The 22,213-nt window shown below is 34.1% G+C and overlaps 3 protein-coding genes across 6 annotated transcripts in view; 1 reads left to right on the top strand and 2 right to left on the bottom strand.

The window, feature by feature from the left end:
• Window positions 1-22,213, top strand: part of LOC125823765 (small ubiquitin-related modifier 1-like) — a 498,077-nt gene that overhangs the window by 28,698 nt on the left and 447,166 nt on the right. The window contains exon 1 of one of the 3 annotated variants that reach the window (XM_049503146.1): window positions 13,320-13,325. The exons of the other annotated variants lie outside the window; for them this stretch is intronic. The gene's annotated coding sequence lies outside the window, so the exon portion shown is untranslated. Of the gene's footprint in view, window positions 1-13,319; window positions 13,326-22,213 lie in introns of those variants that run through there. 3 annotated transcript variants of the gene reach the window in all.
• Window positions 1-22,213, bottom strand: part of LOC125823741 (ABC transporter I family member 6, chloroplastic) — a 377,846-nt gene that overhangs the window by 244,101 nt on the left and 111,532 nt on the right. The window lies entirely within an intron of this gene.
• Window positions 19,370-21,548, bottom strand: LOC125823738 (GDSL esterase/lipase EXL3-like). The gene is made up of 5 exons (XM_049503118.1): window positions 21,250-21,548; window positions 20,620-20,750; window positions 20,009-20,242; window positions 19,643-19,901; window positions 19,370-19,560 (listed from the first exon to the last, which is right to left on the bottom strand). The coding sequence occupies exons 1-5, from the start codon at window positions 21,497-21,499 to the stop codon at window positions 19,370-19,372; spliced, it is 1,065 nt and encodes a 354-aa protein (XP_049359075.1). The 5' UTR covers window positions 21,500-21,548.

Raw genomic sequence — 22,213 nt, 5'->3', positions numbered from 1 at the left:
AGCACTTGTCTTGTTTCTCGCTTCTACAGAAATGCAGTTTTATTTTAAATCACTATGTCTCCATCTCAATTTGACATAGTCTCTTATGTCGTATACCAAGAATTCATATATATTCCAAATTCACATGACTATACAGTGAAAAACTAGTACATTGACACCAAGGGAATGCAGATCAATTTTAAAAGGTAAGAAATGTTCGGATCTCCAAAAAAGAGAAGCAAATTGTGATTAGTTAAAAGTTGTTTTGAATGTAAATCATTTTCAAAGGAAAAGAATCAATAGAGGACTAAATCATGATAGACTCAAGTAGATCTACTTCAAGATTCCCTAAACTCTGAATTTTCTTCACTACGTGTATTCTTTGAGATGTTTTAAGTATTTGGAAAGCCTCAGCACCAAATCACCGTTCACAATTCAAACGATTTGAACTAATTGTATGAGTCAAAGCTGTAAAAGTATTCTACCTTTTGGCGCGTTTTTGGATCAATGGTCCAAAGTTCAGCAAGTTTATCAGGAGCCATAGCTTTCTTAGCTTCAATACTCTCACTTAGCAGCAAGCTGGAACTATCCACCGAATTGCTATGCCTGTCGAGGCCTAGTGAAATTCCTTTCTCCATCACCACAGTCAGCTAGGAGTCCACTACTTCCTGCGCCGGCATTGTTGAACCCTGGAACATCTGTAGGGTTGGATCCAGAGCCAAGTTTTTCAATGTCCATGTAAGTGGAGAAGAAATCGTCCTCGGATCCGATCTCCTCAAAACTTCCGGCGGATGCATCGAATGGGTCAGATACCAGATCTAGATCCTCAGGGAGCCGGAAGTTCACCTCCGAGTGAGCTCTGCGGTGGTGCGATGGCCTGAATGTAGCCGAAAATGGCGGCGTCTGATTGAGCTGCTTGGAGTTTGGATTCGACGGATCTTGCATTTTGAGGCGATATCTGTGGGAGATTCAGACAGTAGAGCCCAAATGTAGGAAGATGTGAGGAGGTTTTAGCGGTGGATTTAAGTAATGAAGTAGTATATTATACTCCCTCCAAGTCCAACCCATGTTACCTTCTTCGCAATTTTTTTATTGGATTATTGAATAAACGGTTCGAGACATATTAAAATTTTATAATTAATTGTTTATTAGTGTGATAGGATTATTTAATTTCTTTATTAGATAAATCTTCAATTCGTTAGAGTTATTATACTTATATTTTTATTTTAGGTATATTGAGCTCATTTAATATTTTACCATAATATATAAAAGTAATTATATATTTTTTCTTTATCAGTCTTAACTCATAAAAAGCTAAAGTTGTAAGCCATGAAGATCTATTTACTTTTCAATAATTATCATTTTTGTTTTAAAGAATAGAGAACAAGTCAGCAAACTAAGAGGATATGTACATAAAATGTATGCAATCATTTATTGTGTCATTAAAAAAAATACTTTCGCTAGAGAATGAAAATGGGATAATTAGTTGAAAATCTGGATCAATTTATCCGTTTGATGTTGTTGCGGATTCAAAGTCATCTTATTTTATAAGGTGCGTTCATCGAAAAAGAAGGTATCATAGAAATTAGAAGTTAACCAAGTCACCAATCGATAATTGTTAATCTGTTACCGAACCAACTGATATCTTTTAAGTTGGCTAGGGAATTAGTAAATTCAAAAGTTGATATTCAATAGGTCAAATCGTTAAACGAAATTATCCGCGCGATTCATCCGGTAAGCAGCCCTAACATTTTTATCTCAATCCATTTTTACTTGTTTACTATAATAAAAAATTAAAATATTAATATTTATTTATTATATACTTTTAAAACATATTTATTTCTTTTATTCAATATATATATATATATATATATATATATATATTATTTTACTCCTATAAAGTTTAATTTTCATGCCTTTAATATATTTGTATTTTTATCCAACTCAATAGTTATATTTGTCTTTATACTAGGGATTGTTCGATAGTTGGATGAGAAATAATTTAGTTATGTATTAATTTATGTATAACTTATATGACGTTTGATAAGTAGATAGAAAATAAGTTATTCATATATAAGATTAATACGTCGATTGGTTGATAATTTAGAAACATGCACAATTAATACATATAAAGTTATGAAGAAATTATATATGTATTATTTTATGTGGGATAAAAAGTGTAAATAACTAAGAGTCTGGCACCAAAACAATACTTTTTGGATATCGCATATCAAAAGGGATCCTCTCTAAAATACAAATCAAAACGGACACTTCATCAATAACGAATTGTCCCAAATAACGTTAACTATGTCTATTCAACTCCAAAAACTACGCAAATCCAAAACTTACGACTATTATTATCGAGAGTCATTGATGTTTTTATTTTACACAAATACTATTTGCATTTGCATACATGCAATTCAATTGAACATACAAACCTTTTTTATTGTTGAGACATGACTATCAATTTTCAAAGATCAAAATATAATATTAGTAAAAGAGGATAAAAGATGAATGAGAAAATGTGAAGTGAATAATAACACATTTATTATTGAAGAAGAGATATTCTTCATGTGAAAAGCTAAAAAATGAATTTAATTTACCCATTTATGAGCGAACTATCTTAAAATATTTGTGTTGTATTTTGGAGTGGAATAAACGGATCAGCTAACATTGTTTGGGATAGTTCACTCATTTGTTGACGAAATATTCATTTTGGTACGTATTATTAGGGAGAGTCCATTTTGATATGTGTTGTTTAAAAAGTGTTTTTTTGAACTCAGACTTGAATAACTAATACATATGTTACTAATCTTTACATGACCAATATCTACATAATATAATACAACATATTCACTCATAACTAATTACTGCATTCTCAATTTTTGCATAACTTTAGGACCCGTTTGACCCCTAGTTTTATTTGGGAAAAACTTGGAAAAATTTGGTTGTTGGCGTTTGGCTACATAACTTGACAATTTTTTTTGCCAAGAATCTCAAGTTCCTAAATACTAGAAAAAAATTAGTTTTTGGGAACTTGAAAAATATTTGGGAACTTTAAAAAAAATTAAAAATTACCCCAAACTTTTATATTTTATAAAAAAAAATACTCATCATTTATTACTTCCTACTAAGATATATCTATATGACGAACAATCGACTCAAAGTAACAATATTATTTCGTCTTCTCAGTCATCTGATCTAGAAATGAAAGCTTGTTGGGAAGAGATTGTTCGTAGAATGTGGAAAGATTATATAAATGAATAGTTTGTTACTACCGCCTTCAGAGGTTGTTATAATTATAACTGAATCAATGACAAGTTTGAATATGCATTAATGTATTGCTCTTGCCTATATTGTTATTTTTGTTGTCGATTGTTATCAATTATGTTGTAAGATAATTTTTAACGGAATATATTATAATACAAACTTATAAATATTTTTAAAACTTCTGATTATAAATCATATTTTTTGAAATAATCAAATATTTTGTGAAAAAACTTGGCTCCAAATATTATTTGATAAAAATACTGAAAAACTTAGCGCTAAACGTTAGCTTAATAATAGATTACAAAAGAGTTTTTACTTTGGTTTGAGGGAGCGGTGATCTCGGGACTTTTGGGTCTACTGATAATCTAATCATTTAGGCAGATAGGGATAGGTGGGTCCCACTTGAGCACATGAAAGGATAACTTTATTCGTTCGTGAAATCCCGGTACCACGGATAGGAGTTGGGTCCCTTTTAACACTAGTTTAGTTAGGGAGCCAGATAATTATGATTAATTACTTTTGAGATTATTTATTTTAGGATCATATATTCGTTTTTATTGTAAAAATTTAAATAATATATAATTTCATTATAACTAATTTTGGAATAAGTTTCCGAGTACTCTTTTGGAAAAGGCTTATTTTTTGCTCTTGATTATTAATATGAGGGAGCTCTGAATATAATCGAGTCCAGCAATGGACCTAAAATTAAATTAATTTTTTTATTTAAGTTCTTTTGTAATTATTTTAATTAAACATGAAATAAACTCATCTTAAATTTATTCTCGAAATTAGTAGTCTCTTGTTTTTTTGTACCAAATGAACCCTTAGAGGCCGTTTGATAGAGTGTAGGAGAAATAATGCATATATTAACTTTGTGTACTAATAGTACCTTGTTTGGTCTTTTTCAACCTACGTTTAGTTATAGACTATATTGTGTATTAAGGTGTGTATTACTAATATCGTGGATTTCAGGTGTTAGTAATGCAAGGGATTTAGGGTGTGTTTGGTATGAAGAAAAATTTTCCATGGAAATTGTTTCTTGGAAAATAAGTTGGTTTCTAACTTACTTTTTCATATTTGGTTGGTTAGTAAAAAATATTTTCCGAAAAATACTTTATAGTGTATATATTTGAAACTGAAACCCGACCCTGACCATCACCCGAATAAGGAACGATCCCAAGACCCAACAAGACCTATCCTCGCTAGGGACCCGACATTCAAATTGAAATAAAGATCCCAACACTAGACCTAAACCCGACTTGAGACCCCAACTCGACCCGATACTTTTATTAATAATTAATATGCATTAGTAACGCGAGAGGCAATATTGGACGCCTACTAGTAGCGTTTGGGGGGATATACTGGGGTTATAGCTATTTACATACATTTGAAGTAGAACGTGGCTTTCAGAATCTAACTAAAAGAGTTCCTCCTTTGTCCGCATCTAGTTTTTCCGAGACAAACACAGGTGGAACTTTCAAGCACAAAAAAGAATTATTTTGCTTCATCTTTGACCCCTCCCTTGTTCGCGACCTCATCCTCGTTGTTGTTGTTCGCGACCTCGATTGTAGTAGACTCGACCTCTCCCTTAGGTCTTTGAGAAAAAAATTACAATGGGAGAGGCACAACCAACATAGTTATGTGAGGTTCCATTCTCTTTTTACACTTGGATAGTGAGTCATTTTTGTTATGTTTTACATGTTATTCACCACTTCTCTTCCACAACCTTTTTTTCTTTTATTTTCTTATTTTCTTTTACTTCTAACAAATAACCAGTTTTCAAAATATACAATTAAATAAAGTAATACATTTGACTAAAAAATATAGATAAACACATTTTCAGTTAAATAATTGTAACACTTTTAAAACGGTTTAAAAATAAGCTTATTGTTCAATATTCTTTCACAGAATCAAATTAATTCAAAACACAAACTAATTTATTACTTAGATGTCAAAATAAACATGACATATGGCTGAACAAGGCAGGTGCGAATGCGATGGATTCATAAATGATTTTTAAAATGTGAAAATTTTATAAAGGACATTTATTAGACTAATATTTTCAAGTTATATTAGTAGAATAAAATTTTCAGTAACAATAAAAAAATTTAGGTTGTAACATTTATTAATTTTTTTAATTAAAATAATACTAAAAATTACATTTTTTAAAATATCATAAAAAAAAACAGATAACATTAATGGTAATTAATAATGCCATAAATTTAGGGGGATTCAAACTGTAACATCTCGCAACTAGAAAGAACTAGAAGAAGTTTTAAAATCTGGAAATAGTCGTTTTTGGAAAGTATACGAAAATCTGGAAAATTTTAAGTAAGTTAAAGTGAGTTTTTGGTCAACTTCAAACAATCATAACTCTAGCGCAGGATGATTAGGAGTAGTTCCAGATATGGTTGGAAGCTCTTGGAATGATCTTTCCAACACCGCCAAGTTTGCGCGATTTCGAGTTCGTATGAATAAGTTATGCCCTTTGGAAGTTGGGCTGTTGGATTAAGGAAAGTCTAATCCGGGTTTTGGAAGGGTAAATTAGTCTTTTCCTTACCTAATTATTCTAATTAGTTTTCAGGAGTTAATTGGGGGTAAAACAAGATTTTAGGTGAGTTTAGAAAAGTTAGAGTTCACGGTAGGGCTTGGAGAAAAGAGAAAGGAGGAAAAAAGAGAAGAGAAATCAAGAATCGCCAAGAAACATTTGAGCTTTTCGTGTGGATTTCGTCGGGGGTGATCCCTACAAGGTATGTGAGACTACATAGTGTTGGGTTAGTTCATCCATGCGCCAAACATGATTCAAATCAGGGAATTTAAGTCTTTGAATGATTAGAAATTGAGTTCTTGATGAACATTGTTGAAAATTTTGTTGAATTCTTGGGGGTTGTGTTGTTGAGGTTTCTTGATGATTGATTCATGTTTTCGGGTGAAATTTCGTGTTGAATCTGTTGTATATTGAGGGTACTAATGATTCTAAATGTTTGGGGAAAGAACCATTGAAGTTTAGAGGGTTTAGAGATGAAAAACGAAGGAGAAAAATCAGAGATTTTCTGGGCAAGGGCTTGGGGCGCCGCGCCTGCCAGAGCGCCACAAAAGTTCCTCTGAACTTTGGCCTCTGGTGCGTCGCGCCAGCCAGAGCGCCACAGAAAGTTCTCTGAACTTTGAGAGCTGGTGCCTCGCGCCTCTCAGAGCGCCAGGGACGCCAGTTCTCCCCATTCGTTCCCCACCTTTACATACTTGTTCCCTAGCAAAGTACCTATGTTTCTAAGTTGATTTCAACACTCAAAGGTACATCTAAACATCATGAAATCATCTATAAACATGAGATCATGAACCTTGAATCCATAATCCAATTCAAGGAAAGTTAGGATCAAAGTCAAGAGAAGTTAAGAGTCAAGTCTAAAAGTTAAGAGCAAGTCAAAGCAAAGTTTTTAAAGTTTTCAAAAGTCTTTAACAAACGTTTTAACTTTGTTTTAAGACTTAAGTTTCAAGTTAAGAAAAAAGTAAAGACTTGAGTTCATTTCTCAAAAAAGCTATAAGGGAACTAAGTATTCTCAAAGAGTTTATAAATGTTTTCACATCTGAGCAAGAAAAGGGAACATCGATTCCAAGAGAGCTTTTAAGCTAAGTTTTGAGTAATTATCTCAAACCAAAGAAAGAAGTTGTTTTAAAACATATGAGCTAAGTATATTTTTGGGAGTAGTATTGAGCACCGATATGGGGATGCGAGTTCATATTAACTCAAGTCTCCATAAACCATATAGCCAACATGGGTGTTAATGGGTCATACTTTTTAGATGATCACATAAGTTAAGCTAGTGGATCCACTAAGTTAATTGTTCTATATGACGACAAAGTATAGGACCGTTCTGGGAGCGTTGGCAAGACGATGCATCACTACTTAGGCTCATAGTGGTGGTTGTCGGTTAGAGAATCTCCCACAGAAACTATGTTATTTTATTATATGAGTAAAGTTGAGTTTGTTACTGCATTTCCTTTAATGAACTAAGTTGCTTTTACTGTTTTATAAAGCTTTTCATATATTGCATGTGTTCATTGCTTTATTTGAGTTAAGTTATTCAAAAGTTGAGAAGAGCCAAGGTAAGTGTTTCTTTCAGAATCTTTTCAAGCCTATGTATTGTTTAGCATTCCAACTCATATACTCGTACATTCAATGTACTGATGCAAGTTGGCCTGCATCTTATTATGATGCAGACGCAGGCAACCATGATCAACATCCAACGCCTCGTTGATCCAGCTTGAGCATTCAGAGTCTGTTGGTGAGCCTCTTTGCATTTCGTAAGACTCCTTTATTTGCTTTCTAGTCTTTCAGATGTTAGGATGATCGGGGGTCCTGTCCCGACATCCCTCTTTGTTTTAGAGGCTTCATAGACAGTTAGTAGTCAGATGTCTTTTCATTGTCATTTCATATGTTAAGACTTGAGTTGCCATTTTGGCCAAGTTAAATGTTGACTTTTAAACATTCGAAGCTATTTGACTAAGTTCATTTGATCATTGTATTAATGTTTTGAGTTTTCCGCTGAGTCAATAAGTAATGCCAATGGTTCGCTTGAGGCCAACAATGGTCTTCGAGTGCCAGCCACGTCCAGAGTGTAGGCCCGGGGCGTGACAAACTTGGTATCAGAGCCCGGAGTTCAAGAGTCCTAGAAACTCTATGAAGCTGTGTTTGTAGATTCCTAGTTATCAGTGTGAAGCGCGCCACATCTATAATTAAGAGGCTGCAACACTTGGGAAATTATCCCACTTCTTTAATACTCTTTTCGTGCGTTAGAGTTTGATCTCTAAAAAGTTTCTTCTAATTTGTGCTTGCGCGTGTTTTCAGATAATCATGCCTCCACGAAAAGTTGTCAGCGGTCGTCTTGCAAGACGCAATGTTGAGGAACAAGAGTTACCCAATGCACTTGAAGTGCAACCTCAAGGAGAAGTCACCAATGCTGAGTTCCGTGAGGCTATTCGGATGTTGAGCCAAGTTGTGACTAACCAGGTTGGGCAGCAAAGAGGGGCTCGACAAGAAGAGGCTGACACTTCAAGGATTCGTGAGTTCTTGAGGAAGAATCCTCCAAGTTTCACTGGTTCAAGCACTACTGAGGATCCAGAGAACTTCATTGAGGAGCTGAAAACAATATTTGATGTTATGCATCTAGCAGATACTGAGCGAGTTGAACTAGCTGCATATCAACTGAAGAATGTTGCTAGGACTTGGTTCAACCAGTGGAAATGGGGTAGAGCTGATGATGCACCACCTGCGAGTTGGGCCTGTTTTGAGGAAGCTTTCTTGGGGTGTTTCTTTCTCCGGGAACTGAAAGAGGCCAAGGTATGTGAGTTCCTCACACTTAAACATGATTCTCTGAGTGTTCATGAATATGGGTTGAAGTTCACCCAACTATCTCGTTATTCTCCAGAGATGGTTAAGGATATGAGAAGTAGAATAAGCTTGTTCATTGCTGGGTTGGGCCGTCTATCAAGCAAAGAGGGTCGGGCAGCAATGCTTATTGGGGATATGGACATTTCGAGGTTGATGGTTTATGTGCAGCAGGTTGATGAAGAGAAGCTGAGGGACAAAGAAGAGTTCAGAAGTAAGAAAGCGAAGACAGGGAATGAGGCTGGGCAGCAGAAAGGTAATGTGAACCGTTCATCCTTTCAGCAAAAACAAAAGGGACCTGCTACATCATCTGCTAGTGCACTTGCACCCCGAAACAAAGGTGAGTATAATGGCCAGAACTCGCAGAACTTCAGAGCTAGACCTATACAGTCTCAAGGTAGTGTGGTGCAATAAGGTAACTGAGCTCCTGCATGTGCTAAGTGTGGTAGGATCCACCCAGGTAAGTATCGTGATGGCCAGACAAGTTGTTTCAAGTGTGGGCAAGAGGGTCACTTCCTGAAAGAGTGCCCTAAGAACATGCAAGGTAGTGGAAATCAGGGCAATATGGCCCAATTTTCATCAGTTGCTCCACTAGACAGGGTTGTACCTAGAGGAGCTACTTCCAGCACTGGCGGAAGAGCAAACCGCCTCTATGCAATCATCAGCCATTAAGAGCAAGAGAACTCTCCAAATGTTGTTACTGGTATGATCAAAGTCTTTACTTTTGATGTCTATGCTTTGCTAGACCCGGGAGCAAGTTTATCTTTTGTAACCCCTTATGTTGCAAATAAGTTTGAAGTTATTCCTGAGAAACTTTGTGAACCCTTCTGTGTTTCTACATCTGTTGGGGAGTCTATTCTAGCTGAGCGAGTTTATCGTGATTGTGTCATTTCCATCAATCACAAAGACACCATAGTTGATTTAGTTGAATTAGACATGGTAGATTTTGATGTCATTCTAGGTATGGACTGGTTTCAAGCCTTTTATGCATCAATAGATTGTAGGACTCGAGTTGTCAAGTCAGATTCCTAATGAGCCAGTCATAGAGTGGAGTAGTAGTTCGGCAGTGCCTAAGGGTCGTTTTATTTCGTACCTTAAGGCGAGAATGTTAGTTTCGAAGGGTTGTATCTATCACTTAGTCTGAGTTAATGACTCAAGTGTTGAGGTACCTCCCATCCAGTCAGTTCCTATAGTGAAAGAGTTTCCAAAAGTTTTTTCTGATGATCTACCCGGAGTCCCTCCTGAGAGAGAAATAGACTTCGGCATCGACATCATTCCAGATACTTGTCCTATCTCTATTCCGCCATATAGAATGGCACCAACAGAGTTGAAAGAGCAGTTGAAAGATCTCATAAATAAGGGTTTCATTCGACCAAGTGTCTCACCTTGGGGCGCTCCGGTCTTATTTGTGAGAAAGAAAGATGGTTCCCTTAGAATGTGTATAGACTACCGCCAGTTGAACAAGGTTACCATAAAAAATAAGTATCCTCTTCCGAGGATTGATGATCTTTTCGATCAGCTTCAGGGTGCTTCCTGTTTCTCGAAAATTAACCTCAGATTAGGTTACCATCAGTTGAAAGTAAGGGAATGTGACATTCCAAAAACAACATTCAGGACCCGTTATGGTCATTATGAGTTTTTGGTCATGTCGTTCGATTTAACTAATGCACCAGCAACATTCATGGACCTTATGAATAGAATCTTCAAACCTCATTTATATATGTTTGTTATCGTCTTCATTCATGACATACTAATCTATTCAAGGAATGAAAAGGATCATGCTAGCCATCTCAGACTAGTTCTTCAGACTTTGAAAGATAAGGAGTTGTATGTCAAGTTCTCTAAGTGTGAGTTTTGGCTTGAGTTTGTGGCATTCTTGGGCCACATAGTTTCTGGTGAGGGAATTAAAGTTGATACTCAGAAAATTGAAGCAGTGCAGAATTGGCCTAGACCCACATCTCCAACTGATATTAGGAGTTTCTTGGGTTTAGCTGGCTATTATAGAAGGTTTGTAGATGGGTTCTCGTCTATTTCGTTTCCTTTGACCAAGTTGACTCAGAAGACAATGAAATTTCAATGGTCTGAAGCTTGTTAGAAAAGCTTCCAGGAATTGAAAAAGAAGTTGACTACTGCCCTAGTTTTGACCTTACCAGAGGGTACTCAAGGTTTTGTGGTGTATTGTGATGCATCTAGAGTTGGTCTGGGTTGTGTCTTAATAAAGAATGACAAAGTTATAACTTATGCCTCCAGACAGTTGAAAGTTCACGAGAAGAATTATCCAACCCATGATCTAGAGTTGGCTGTCGTAGTTTTTGATTTGAAGATATGACGCCATTATTTGTATGTTGTTCATGTGGATGTGTTCATCGATCACAAGAGTTTTCAATATGTGTTCACTCAGAAAGAGCTTAATCTCAGACAAGGAAGGTGATTAGAGTTACTCAAGGACTACGACATGGGTATTCTTTACCACCCAGGTAAGGCTAATGTTGTTGCTGATTCCTTAAACAAGTTGTCTATGGGTAGCACCGCCCATGCTGAAGAAGGAAAGAAAGAGTTAGCAAAAGATGTGCATAGACTGGCATGCCTAGGAGTCAAACTTATGGATTCCACAGAAGGAGGAATAGTGGTGACAAATGGGGTTGAGTCATCATTAGTGTCAGAAGTGAAAGAGAAGCAAAGCCAAGACCCTATTTTGCTTGAATTGAAGGCAAATGTTCATAAGCAAAAAGTATTAGCTTTTGAACAAGGGGGAGATGGTGTATTGAGATATCAAGGTAGACTGTGTGTACCTATGGTGGATGGACTCCAAGAGAGGATCATGGAGGAAGCTCATAGCTCCAGATATTCCATTCATCCGGGTTCCACAAAGATGTATTGTGACTCGAGAGAGGTTTATTGGTGGAATGGCATGAAGAAGGGCATTGTTGAATTTGTTGCTAAGTGTCCAAATTGCCAACAAGTGAAAGTTGAGCACCAAAGGCTCGGTGGTTTAGCGCAGAATATAGAACTTCCAGAATGGAAGTGGGAGATGATTAATATGGACTTCATCACAGGTTTACCAAGGTCTCGCAGGCAACATGGTTCTATTTGGGTGATTGTCGATAAAATGACAAAATCAACCCACTTTTTGCTGGTAAAGACTACCCACTCAGCAGAAGATTATGCTAAGTTTTATATTCAGGAAGTAGTAAGACTTCATGTAGTCCCAGTCTCTATTATTTCAGATAGAGGTGCACAATTTACTGCACAGTTCTAGAAATCTTTTCAGAAAGGCTTGGGTTCAAAGGTGAACTTAAGTATTGGCTTTCATCCTCAGACTGATAGGAAAGCAGAGCGCACTATTCAAACATTAGAAGATATGTTGAGGGCTTGTATGAATGATTTCAAAGGAAATTGGGATGATCACCTACCTCTCATTGAGTTTGCTTACAACAACAGTTACCACTCTAGCATCTAAATGGATCCTTATGAAGCTCTTTATGGGAGAAGATGCAGATCTCTTATTGGATGGTTTGAAGTTGGTGAAGCAGGGTTGATAGGACCAGATTTAGTTCACCAAGCTATGGAGAAAGTGAAAGTGATTCAAGAAAGGTTGAAAACGGCATAGAGTCGTCAAAAATCCTACACTGATGTTAGGAGAATGACATTAGAGTTCGAAGTAGATGATTAGGTATATTTTGAAAGTTTCACCCATGAAAGGTGTTATGAGGTTTGGTAAGAAGGGGAAGATTAGTCCCCGATATATTGGACCTTATTGCATAGCCAAGAGGATTGACAATGTAGCTTATGAGTTGGAGCTGCCACAAGAATTAGCAGCGGTTCATTTGGTATTTCATATCTCTATGTTGAAGAAGTGCATGGGCGATCCTTCATTGATCATACCAACTGAAGACATTGAGGTCAAGGATAGCTTATCCTATGAGGAGATTCCTGTCCAGATTCTAGATCGCCAAGTTCACAAGTTGAGAACAAAAGAGGTGGCATCAGTCAAAATCCTTTAGAGGAAACCAATTTGTTGAAGAAGCTACTTGGGAAACTGAGGAGGATATGAAGAAGATATATCCACATCTCTTTGAGTCGGGAGAAAATGCAGACCAAGGTGCTAATTTTCTTCTTAGTGCTCTTTAAATTATGAGTGAGCGTTTTGTTTGACTGCAATTGCTTGTTGGGTGTTTAAATTTGATGTTACACACTAAGCCTAGTAAGAGTAATCTCATTCGAGGACGAATGTTCCCAAGGGGGAGATATTGTAACATCTCGCAACAAGAAAGAACTAGAAAGAAGTTTAAAATCTGGAAATAGTCATTTTTGGAAAGTATACGGAAATCTCGAAAATTTTAAGTAAGTTAAAGTGAGTTTTTGGTCAACTTCAAACAAGCATAACTCCTAGCTCATGATGAGTTAGGAGTAGTTCCAGATATGGTTGGAAATATCTTAGAATGATCTTTCCAACACCGCCAAGTTTGCGCGATTCCGAGTTTGTATGAGTAAGTTATGTCGTTTGGAAGTTGGGATGTTGGATTAAGGAAAGTCTAATCCGGGTTTCGGAAGGGTAAATTAGTCTTTTCCTTACCTAATTATTCTAATTCATTTTTAGGAATTAATTGGGGTAAAACAAGATTTTTGGTGAGTTTAGAAAAGTTAGAGTTCACGCTAGGGCTTGGAGAAAAGAGAAAAGAGGAGAAAACAAGAATCGCCAAGAAACGTTCGAGCTTTTCGTGTGGATTTCGTCGGGGGTGATCCCTACAAGGTATGTGAAACTACATAGTGTTGGGTTAGTTCACCCACGTGCCAAATGATTCAATTAAGTGAATTTAAGTCTTTGAATGATTAGAAATTGAGTTCTTGACGAACATTGTTGAAAGTTTTGTTGAATTCTTGGGGGTTGTGTTGTTGAGGTTTCTTGATGATTTTATTCATGTTTCCAGGTGAAATTTCATGTTGAATCTGTTGTATATTGAGGGTACTAATGATTCTAAATGTTTGGGGAAAGAACCATTGAAGTTTAGAGATGAAAAACGAAGGAGAAAATCGGAGATTTTTTGGGAAAGGGCTTGGGGAGTAGTGCTTGCCAGAGCGCCACAAAAGTTCATTTGAACTTTGGCCTTTGGCGCGTCGTGCCAGCCAGAGCGCCACAAAAATTTCTCTGAACTTTGAGGGCTGGCACCCCGTGCTTCTCAGAGCGCCAGGGACGCCAGTTCTCCCATTCGTTCCCCACCTTTTTGCACTTGTTCCCTAGCAAAGTATCTATATTTCTAAGTTGATTCCAACACTCTAAGGTACATCTAAACATCATGAAATCATCTATAAACATGAGATCATGAACTTTGAATCCATAATCCAATTCAAGGAAAGTTAGGATCAAAGTCAAGAGAGGTTAAGAGTCAAGTCTAAAAGTAAGAGCAAGTCAAAGCAAAGTTCTTAAAGTTTTCAAAAGTCTTTAACAAACGTTTTAACTTTGTTTTAAGACTTAAGTTTCAAGTTAGTAAAAGAGTAAAGAGTTGAGTTCATTTCTCAAAAAACTATAAGGGAACTAAGTATTCTCAAAGAGTTTATAAATGTTTTCACATTTGAGCAAGAAAAGGGAACATCGATTCCAAGAGAGCTTTTAAGCTAAGCTTTGAGTAATTATCTCAAACCAAAGAAAGAAGTTGTTTTAAAACATATGAGCTAAGTATATTTTTGGGAGTAGTATTGAGAACCGATATGGGGATGCGTGTTCATATTAGCTCAAGTTTTCAAAAATCATGTAGCCATCATGAGTGTTAATGGGTCATACTTTTTAGATGATCACATAAGGTAAGCTAGTGGATCCACTAAGTTAAGCGCTCTATATGACGGCAAAGTATATGACCGTTCTGGCAGCGTGGGCAAGACGATGTATCACCACTTAGGCTCATAGTGGTAGTTGTCGGTTAGAGAATCTCCCACAGAAACTATCTTATTTTATTGTACGAGTAAAGTTTAGTTTGTTACTGCATTTTCTTTAACGAACTAAGTTATTTTTACTTTTTTATAAAGCTTTTCATATATTGCATGTGTTCATTGCTTTATTTTGAGTTAAGTTATTCAAAAGTTGAGAAGAGTCAAGGTAAGTGTTTCTTTCAGAATCTTTTCAAGCCTATGTATTGTTTATCAATCCAACTCGCATACTCGTACATTCAATGTATTGATGTCAGTTGTCCGACATCCCTCTTTGTTTTAGAGGCTTCATAGACAGTTAATAGTCAGATGTCTTTACATTGTTATTTCATATGTTAAGACTTGAGTTGCCGTTTTGGCCAAGTTGAATGTTGACTTTTAAACATTCTAAGCTATTTGACTAAGTTATTTGAGTAAGTTCATTTGATCATTGTATTAATGTTTTGAGTCTTCCGCTGAGTCAATAAGCAAGGCCAAGGGTTCGCTTAAGGCCAGCAATGGTCTTCGAGTGTCAGTCACGTCCAAGGTGTTGGCTCGGGGCGTGACAAAAATAAAATAGGAATATTTGGTTTCCTTGTTTTACTCAATCACTTATAATTAAATCAAAAATCAAATTTTATTTTTTTCAAACGGTTCTCTCTCCCTCTAATTTTTTTCTGTCAATTTGTTTTCCTTTTTTACTCAATTAGTTAAAATTAATTCAAAAATCAGATTTTATTTTTTATTCAAATGTTTCTCAGTCCCTCGATTATTTTCTTGTGATTGTCTTCATTCACGACTAATTTCAAAATATTCTTGGTTCAAAAATCTTTATTTTGTGGTAATGGACGGATTCTTATCGATATTAATAAAACATGGTGGTAGATGGGATCATTCTGGTTAGTACTCATTGCGATTTATTATTTGTATTTTTATTTCAACTTCAAAAAATAAATTTAAGAACAATGAAATTAAAAATGAAATTTTCGAATTTCGGTTGTCCATAATAGATTTAAATTGTAATTTTTTTGTATGAACCTTCGTTTGTTTCATATTACAAAATATTTTTTGTGAAAATTGAATAAATGATGTTATGAGTTTTTTGTAATTTGTACACTGTAAACACCATGGATGTGTCGATTTTGTATTTATATTTGAATGATTTGATTATATTATTTCATGTGTGTGAAGTAGTGATGATGTTATCGTTATAAATATATGAAATGTGTGTAAAAAAATAAATGTATGAAATGTGTTTTATGGTATGAATTTTGGTAGACTGTTTGGAATTATATTGATATGAATAAATAATGACGAGTGTCTATAAATTTGTGTGATAATAATGAAGTTGTGGATGAAATTTGTATTAGGTTGGTATGAAATTTGAATATAAATACAACATATTTATTATTCCTTTGTATTATGTACGACAAACTGTTATTTTTTTTATGAAATGTGTTTTATGGTATGAATTCTGGTAGACTGTTTGGAATGATATTGGTATGAATAAGTAATGATGAGTGTGTATAAATTTGTGTGAGAAGAATGAAGTTGTGGATGAAATTTGTATTATTATGGAATGAAAAGTGAATATAAATACAACATATTTGTTATTCCTTTGTATTATGTAAGAGTGACTGTTATTTTTTTTAATGAAACAGGAAATATTTTGATTTTTCAGATGGAGGGAATTATCTATGAATCTTCCAGTCTGTATAGTGGTCTAGTAAATGCGATAACATCGCAACTTAGGATAGATGTTAATATTAAGTCAAATTTAAGTATGAAAATGGTATCTATTTGGTATCCAACTGAAGTCCCACTGATTGAAAAAATATGTAATTGATATTTCAACCGAATTAGCCAACCTAAAACTAGTTAATGTTGTATCCAATTGGTATACACTTGGTATCAAACTGATGTCCCACTGGAATTTTTTTTATAAAAAATTAATTGAGATTTCAAACGAATTAGTCAACCTAAGACTAGTTAATGTAATTTCTAATTGGTATCCAACTGATATCCCATTGGAAAATAGAAAAAACAAGACGTAGTTGAAATTTCAACCAAATTAGCTAACATAAAACTAGTTATTGTTGTATCCAATTGGTATCCAACTGATATCCAGTTGAAAAAAATAGAAAAACTAAGATGTAATTGAGATTTCAACCAAATTAGCCAACCTAATACTAGTTAATATTGTATTCAATTAATATCCATCTCGAAAACTTAAGTGTAACCATGTATACAGTTGTCCTATAAAAGGAATCTCAAAATATTTTAATTATTACTATGTTTATGATGTGTTTTTTAAAACTAAAAATTCAATATAAATCTAGCTTATGCTGATATCCAATTTGTATACACTTGGTATCTGACTTGAAAATTTAAAACATAGACTAAAAATTAAAATGTAGTTGGTATCCAACTGATATAAATCTAGGAAGAATAGATTTGATAATGTAAAATAATGCATAGTATATATTGTTGTAAAAAACTGTAGCAAAAACAAATATACATCATCTAAAAATTAAAAAGCATGTAATAATTAAAAGTCAAAGCTACAATCAACTATCTCAAATATGTTTTTTGTGGTCTTGGTGTAGGATATTGATAGTATCCGGAGCATGTTCATTTGCTATGCGGGTCCCACCAAATTTGCTAGCAACAGTTTCAATTACTTCACTCTCACTAATTGCGCCATCAACAAACCTGTTTCTTCCATTCTATAGGATTGTGACATATTTTTGACGATGGTACTTTGCATCGATATCAATGGGACCCATATCAAAAACTCCATTGCTAATATATTCAACAAATAGACATGTGTACATACCACAATCACTGCAACAACATTGAATAAAAAATCACAAAAAGATAGAAATACATATAAATTTCATATTAATTTTTATCCCCATTTCACTAACCTCAATCGGAAAATAATTGAAATACAACTGTGAAAAAGTCATACCAGATTTATACAAACTTCATGCCAATGCACAACCATATTAATACAAAAAAAAATCATACCAACTACATAGTATATCAATTTCATATAAAAAAAATATACTCAATCTGATCATATACAACTTTACCGGGTTTGTTTCTTCCTGGGAGTGGTAACACACTTGTTCGTCGGATTCGCATTCCTGTTGGTATCGACGGCGTTTGAGTCAAGATGTTAAAAGATGAAAGCTCAATTTCAACATTAGAAACCCCTTCTAATGAATCTGGGACCTTTCTAAGTATATGTTGACGTTTTTGATTCTTCAACATGTTTTTTGTCAACCTAAACTCTTGATTCTTTGTATTGTTTAGAAGATTTTTCCTTTTTTTTGAGTTTACAAAGAAGAATAATGAAGATGATGAAAGAGAAAGATTTACTGTTCTTCTTTTGGATGTACAAAGAAAAAGAATGATGATGGTGAGAGAGAAAGATCTACCATTTGAGTAAATGTTGAACGTGAATAGTAAAAGAATCCCTAAAAAGGTGTAATATTATGTGTGAAAGGTAAAAAAATTCCTAAAAAGTGTAATAGATAATTACCATTGATTCTCTCTTATTAAATTTTATTTATCTCACCTATTAATTAAAATATAATTATAAAAGACTAATTATTTAATCAAGTGGAATTAATTGAATTATAAATAAAAAATGATTTGTCATAACTTGCAATTAAAATGTTATAAGTAGTAATATTTTAAAAGTAAATTTAAAACTTGTAATATTACTCCTTAAATAGATGTGTGAGGTGATTTTTCCTATATTTTTTTATCAGCGCTTTTATTAGATCACATTCACTTATAATATATAACAAGTATTTTTAAAAATTGTTACTAATTTTTTTTTTACAAAAATAAACTAACTATCTCTGTTAAAAAAATGACTGCAGATATATGAACTAAAATCGAACAGAAAAAGCTATGAAATAACAAATTTGAATTAATTTGATTTTATTAAAATGCTAGTAATTGAAAAATACTGGATTTTTTAAAGTTAATTTAATATTATTAAAAATGGTGAATAATAAGAATACTTTTAATATTCAATAAAAAATTGTTATCAGTTATTTTGACGAAAAACATATTTTTAAATATTTTTATTAAGTATATCAACGACTTAATTATATATTTGAGAGTTGGATATTTGTTAGAAATAAAAAGAATAAGAAAATGAAAGAAAAGAGGAGTAAGTGGAAGAGGATGCTAAAAGCCTAAAAGAAAAGTAAAAAAATGGATCCACTATTTAAGTGCCAAACAATTAAATGAGCCTCACGCAACTGTTGTTGATGGTGCATCTACCATTTTAAAATTTTTCCGTCTTTTACGCTACAAATGTCATACTAGTATTGAAATTTATTGCCTTTGCTTGCTTTAGGTACGTGTCCTCATCTGCTTAACCATTGAACATACAATAATAAGGAACATTGACTTTTATCGAAAGAATCAGGGCGTACTACGTGGTGTCACATAAAACTATTCTACGTGCATTTTAAATGGAGACGTTCACTATGTGCATTTGTTAAAAACTAAATAAACTCATCAAGTAATTGTACTCCACATCTACTGACTAACTAGTGTAAGAGGATACATAGTTAATTAAATTCAAAAAGTGGCACTTATAATGATTTGTGAATATTGCTGACTATTTTATTTAGCACAATTTTCTTAAAATTAAACTTATACCATACTACTGTAGGGTATACGTAGAAGAACAACAACGACATGCATATAAAAAAAATATCATAATTCTCTAGAGTACACAAAGACACGTTCACATGTGAATGATCTAAACTAAAGTTTTATCAATGGGGGAACTCAAATAGTTGTCTACAGCAAATTTTTCATATAATTTTTGATGACGTGATCAATGAGAATCCTATAACCTTTCTCCGTGGGATGGAAACTATCCCAAAACAAATATTTCGTATCATCTTCACATGTTGCACTATATTTGTTGCATAGTGCGCTCACCTCTATCGTTCCTGTACCACAACACCCTTTCTCGACTTCTTCAAAACCTATAATTAATCAACCAAATCGCAAATAATCAAAATTCAGAGTCTAGAGATATGAATTGAAAGAAGCATATAGTATACATACCGTATTTTGTACTGTTGACAATGAAATCAGTTACAAGATTATATATATCGATGAAAAACAACTTGGACTGAGGCAATGTTTTTGATAATAAATCAAATGCAACTCCGAATTTGGTGTTGGCCAATTGTGCATCTTGATTGTATTCGTCGACACAAACTCTAGATATTATTCCACCTAGTAGTGTTCTTTGAAAGGGTACACACCCTAATGGAGGAAGGCCCATAACCCCAATTCTTCTTGCACCCAACTTATACAATTCCTTACAAAAAAAAAAAATCATGTGATTTTGGAGAATCAAAACTAAGAATTACTCGTCATAAAATTAATTCCTTACTATAATTTATGTATAGTTATAGGTATACGTACTTGTACGAAGTTTGAAGCCCATGACACTATATGATCGATATAGGAGTTAATATCGTATTGATGCTTGCGAAATCCGGTGACATAGTAGTTGTTGAGAAAATCATTACTACCAGCAACCACCATATAAAAACTGTTGTTTAAAATATGTGTGGCTTCTTGTTTCCCAACTAAGCTCTTTAGCTTCTCAATGTATTCTTGGAAGAGAGTTAATTGATCTGATAGATGTAGGATTGACTGATAAAACATAATCAACAACATAAAACAAAGGATTAGTGTTGATTGTTTGGACACAAATAGGGTGTTGGGTGTGTTTGGAATAATGGACAATATATTCAAGAAAGTTATTTTCTAGTGTTTGGTGGTTAATTGAAAATGTTCTCATAAATAAGTAATTTATCATTTGCAATGTATCAGATAACTAAGAAATGTATCCGATAGCAATGAAAAATCCGAAATTTTTGTAATTGGGATAACTTACTAATTAGCCCCCAAATATTTTTTTAATGAAAAATGACTTTTGTCATATCAAACACTTGTTTTATGTGGTCAACAACAACACAAATATGAATTAAGATTGCTTAGTTTAGCTCTCAAAATGAGTAAGAACTTACCAGGGCGGAACCTGTTAGAGGATCATATCCGCAACCTCCAGATGCAAAACTTACACCAGTTTTGAGATCTTCATCCTTCAGATTTGGATCCAAGTAAGCTGGAATAAGCCCTTTGATCCCCAGTTCTTCAGCTGAAATGCACAACATGTAGTCATGTCAAACCACGAGGTAGCGATAAGGTCTGCTACCCTACTTTATGAAATTCACTAAATATGTTGTTGTTGTAGTACATATGCACTTCAATAAATATGGTAACTAGTTATAATAGTTTAAATTACACCCAAGACAACTTTTAGTGGGTAACTTATGGTGCACACGTGAACCCATAATATCTCTACAAAACAAGATATGCAAATATGTTACGTACATATTTCTTAGAACTGATCTAATATTACCTGCTGGAGTTCATACTACAAAAAGGTTAAGTGGTACACTTCGTTGAAAGATGAGTTATTTACTAAGAAGAACAAAGATCAATTTGATCACTTAATGCTTTTTTTTTTCTTTCTCTTTTCTTTAAATAGTGCACTTATATTTTAAATATCGTTGATTCACCTCTAAATTGCACGGTGTAAGAAATTTTTATACTATCAATGTATATAAGTTATTAAATAGTAGGTGATTGGATACCTATCAAGTCCGGTGGCGTCTTGGCATTACTAAACCTTCCAGTTGGTATGGCATCCCTTAAGTCCTTTCCATAAGGTGGAAAATTACACTTGACTGTTGTGGCTATGTAGTTATTATTTCCTTGATCCACAATTGAGTCTCCAAATGCATAAACCGCCGGTACAACCACCTTTTCCGGCACCTTCACCTTATAAGCTTCACTGATGCAGGCACTAAACAACAACACATTACAAACAACAACATACAACATTGTATAGGAGTTGGTTTAATTTGTTGAAATGATCAAGAGAATGTCCAATAATGTTGAAATAGGCCCTTATTATGTTTACTTATATATAGACTTGCAATACAAAAAAGTTGCGGTTTTGGAAAAGAGATATTGATTGTTAGGTGAGTTTATGAGGTGTACGTACTAATTGCGGCTCAATTATTATAATAGCGAGTTAGAGTAAGCTAATGATCAGGGGTGGTGGAGCCAAGTAAAGTCCCGAGCGTTTACTTCTTTATATTTTTAATATTCTTAGTGAAAATTCTGACTCTGCTATTGTTATTGCTATGATGAGTATATGATAAGAGTTCTAGATAGATTTTGGCAGATCTAGGAGATTATTGAATATGAGATTGATGAAACATGTGCAAAAATAATGTATTACTTCATCTATATTTGTTAAGATAGATCTTGGACCTAACTCACACTCTAAAAGCTAGTTGTAAGGGAGGAAGATTATTCAAGCCTTATATGGAGTCAACCATCTCATTAACCATCAATATGAGACTTTTTGTCATTTTGAAACCGTATCGTTGTGTATTAATACACACATCATTCAATTATTAAACTGATAATGATGCTTACTGACTTTTTTAATGCCAAGCTCAATTGTTGTAGAGGAGGTGCAGAATAATGGAATAAGGTAGTACTATTAGCTAAGAATTCTAAAAGTAATACTTTGATACGTTCTAAGGG

The sequence above is a fragment of the Solanum verrucosum genome, unplaced genomic scaffold, assembly GCF_900185275.1.
Source record: "Solanum verrucosum unplaced genomic scaffold, falcon-dt-bn FXZP01000093.1, whole genome shotgun sequence".
Classification (NCBI taxonomy): Eukaryota; Viridiplantae; Streptophyta; class Magnoliopsida; order Solanales; family Solanaceae; genus Solanum; species Solanum verrucosum.
Note: the sequence above shows the minus strand (reverse complement) of the source record. Positions and strands in the feature narration are given on the sequence as shown.

Coding starts and splice junctions, on each gene's coding strand:
- LOC125823738 (XM_049503118.1), bottom strand. CDS start 21,499: ATGTTGTATGTTGTTGTTTGTAATGTGTTGTTGTTTAGTGCCTGCATC. Junction 20,243..20,619: donor CTCTAACAGGTTCCGCCCTG/GTAAGTTCTTAC, acceptor ATGTTTTATCAG/TCAATCCTACATCTATCAGA. Junction 19,902..20,008: donor GGGCTTCAAACTTCGTACAA/GTACGTATACCT, acceptor TTTTTTTGTAAG/GAATTGTATAAGTTGGGTGC.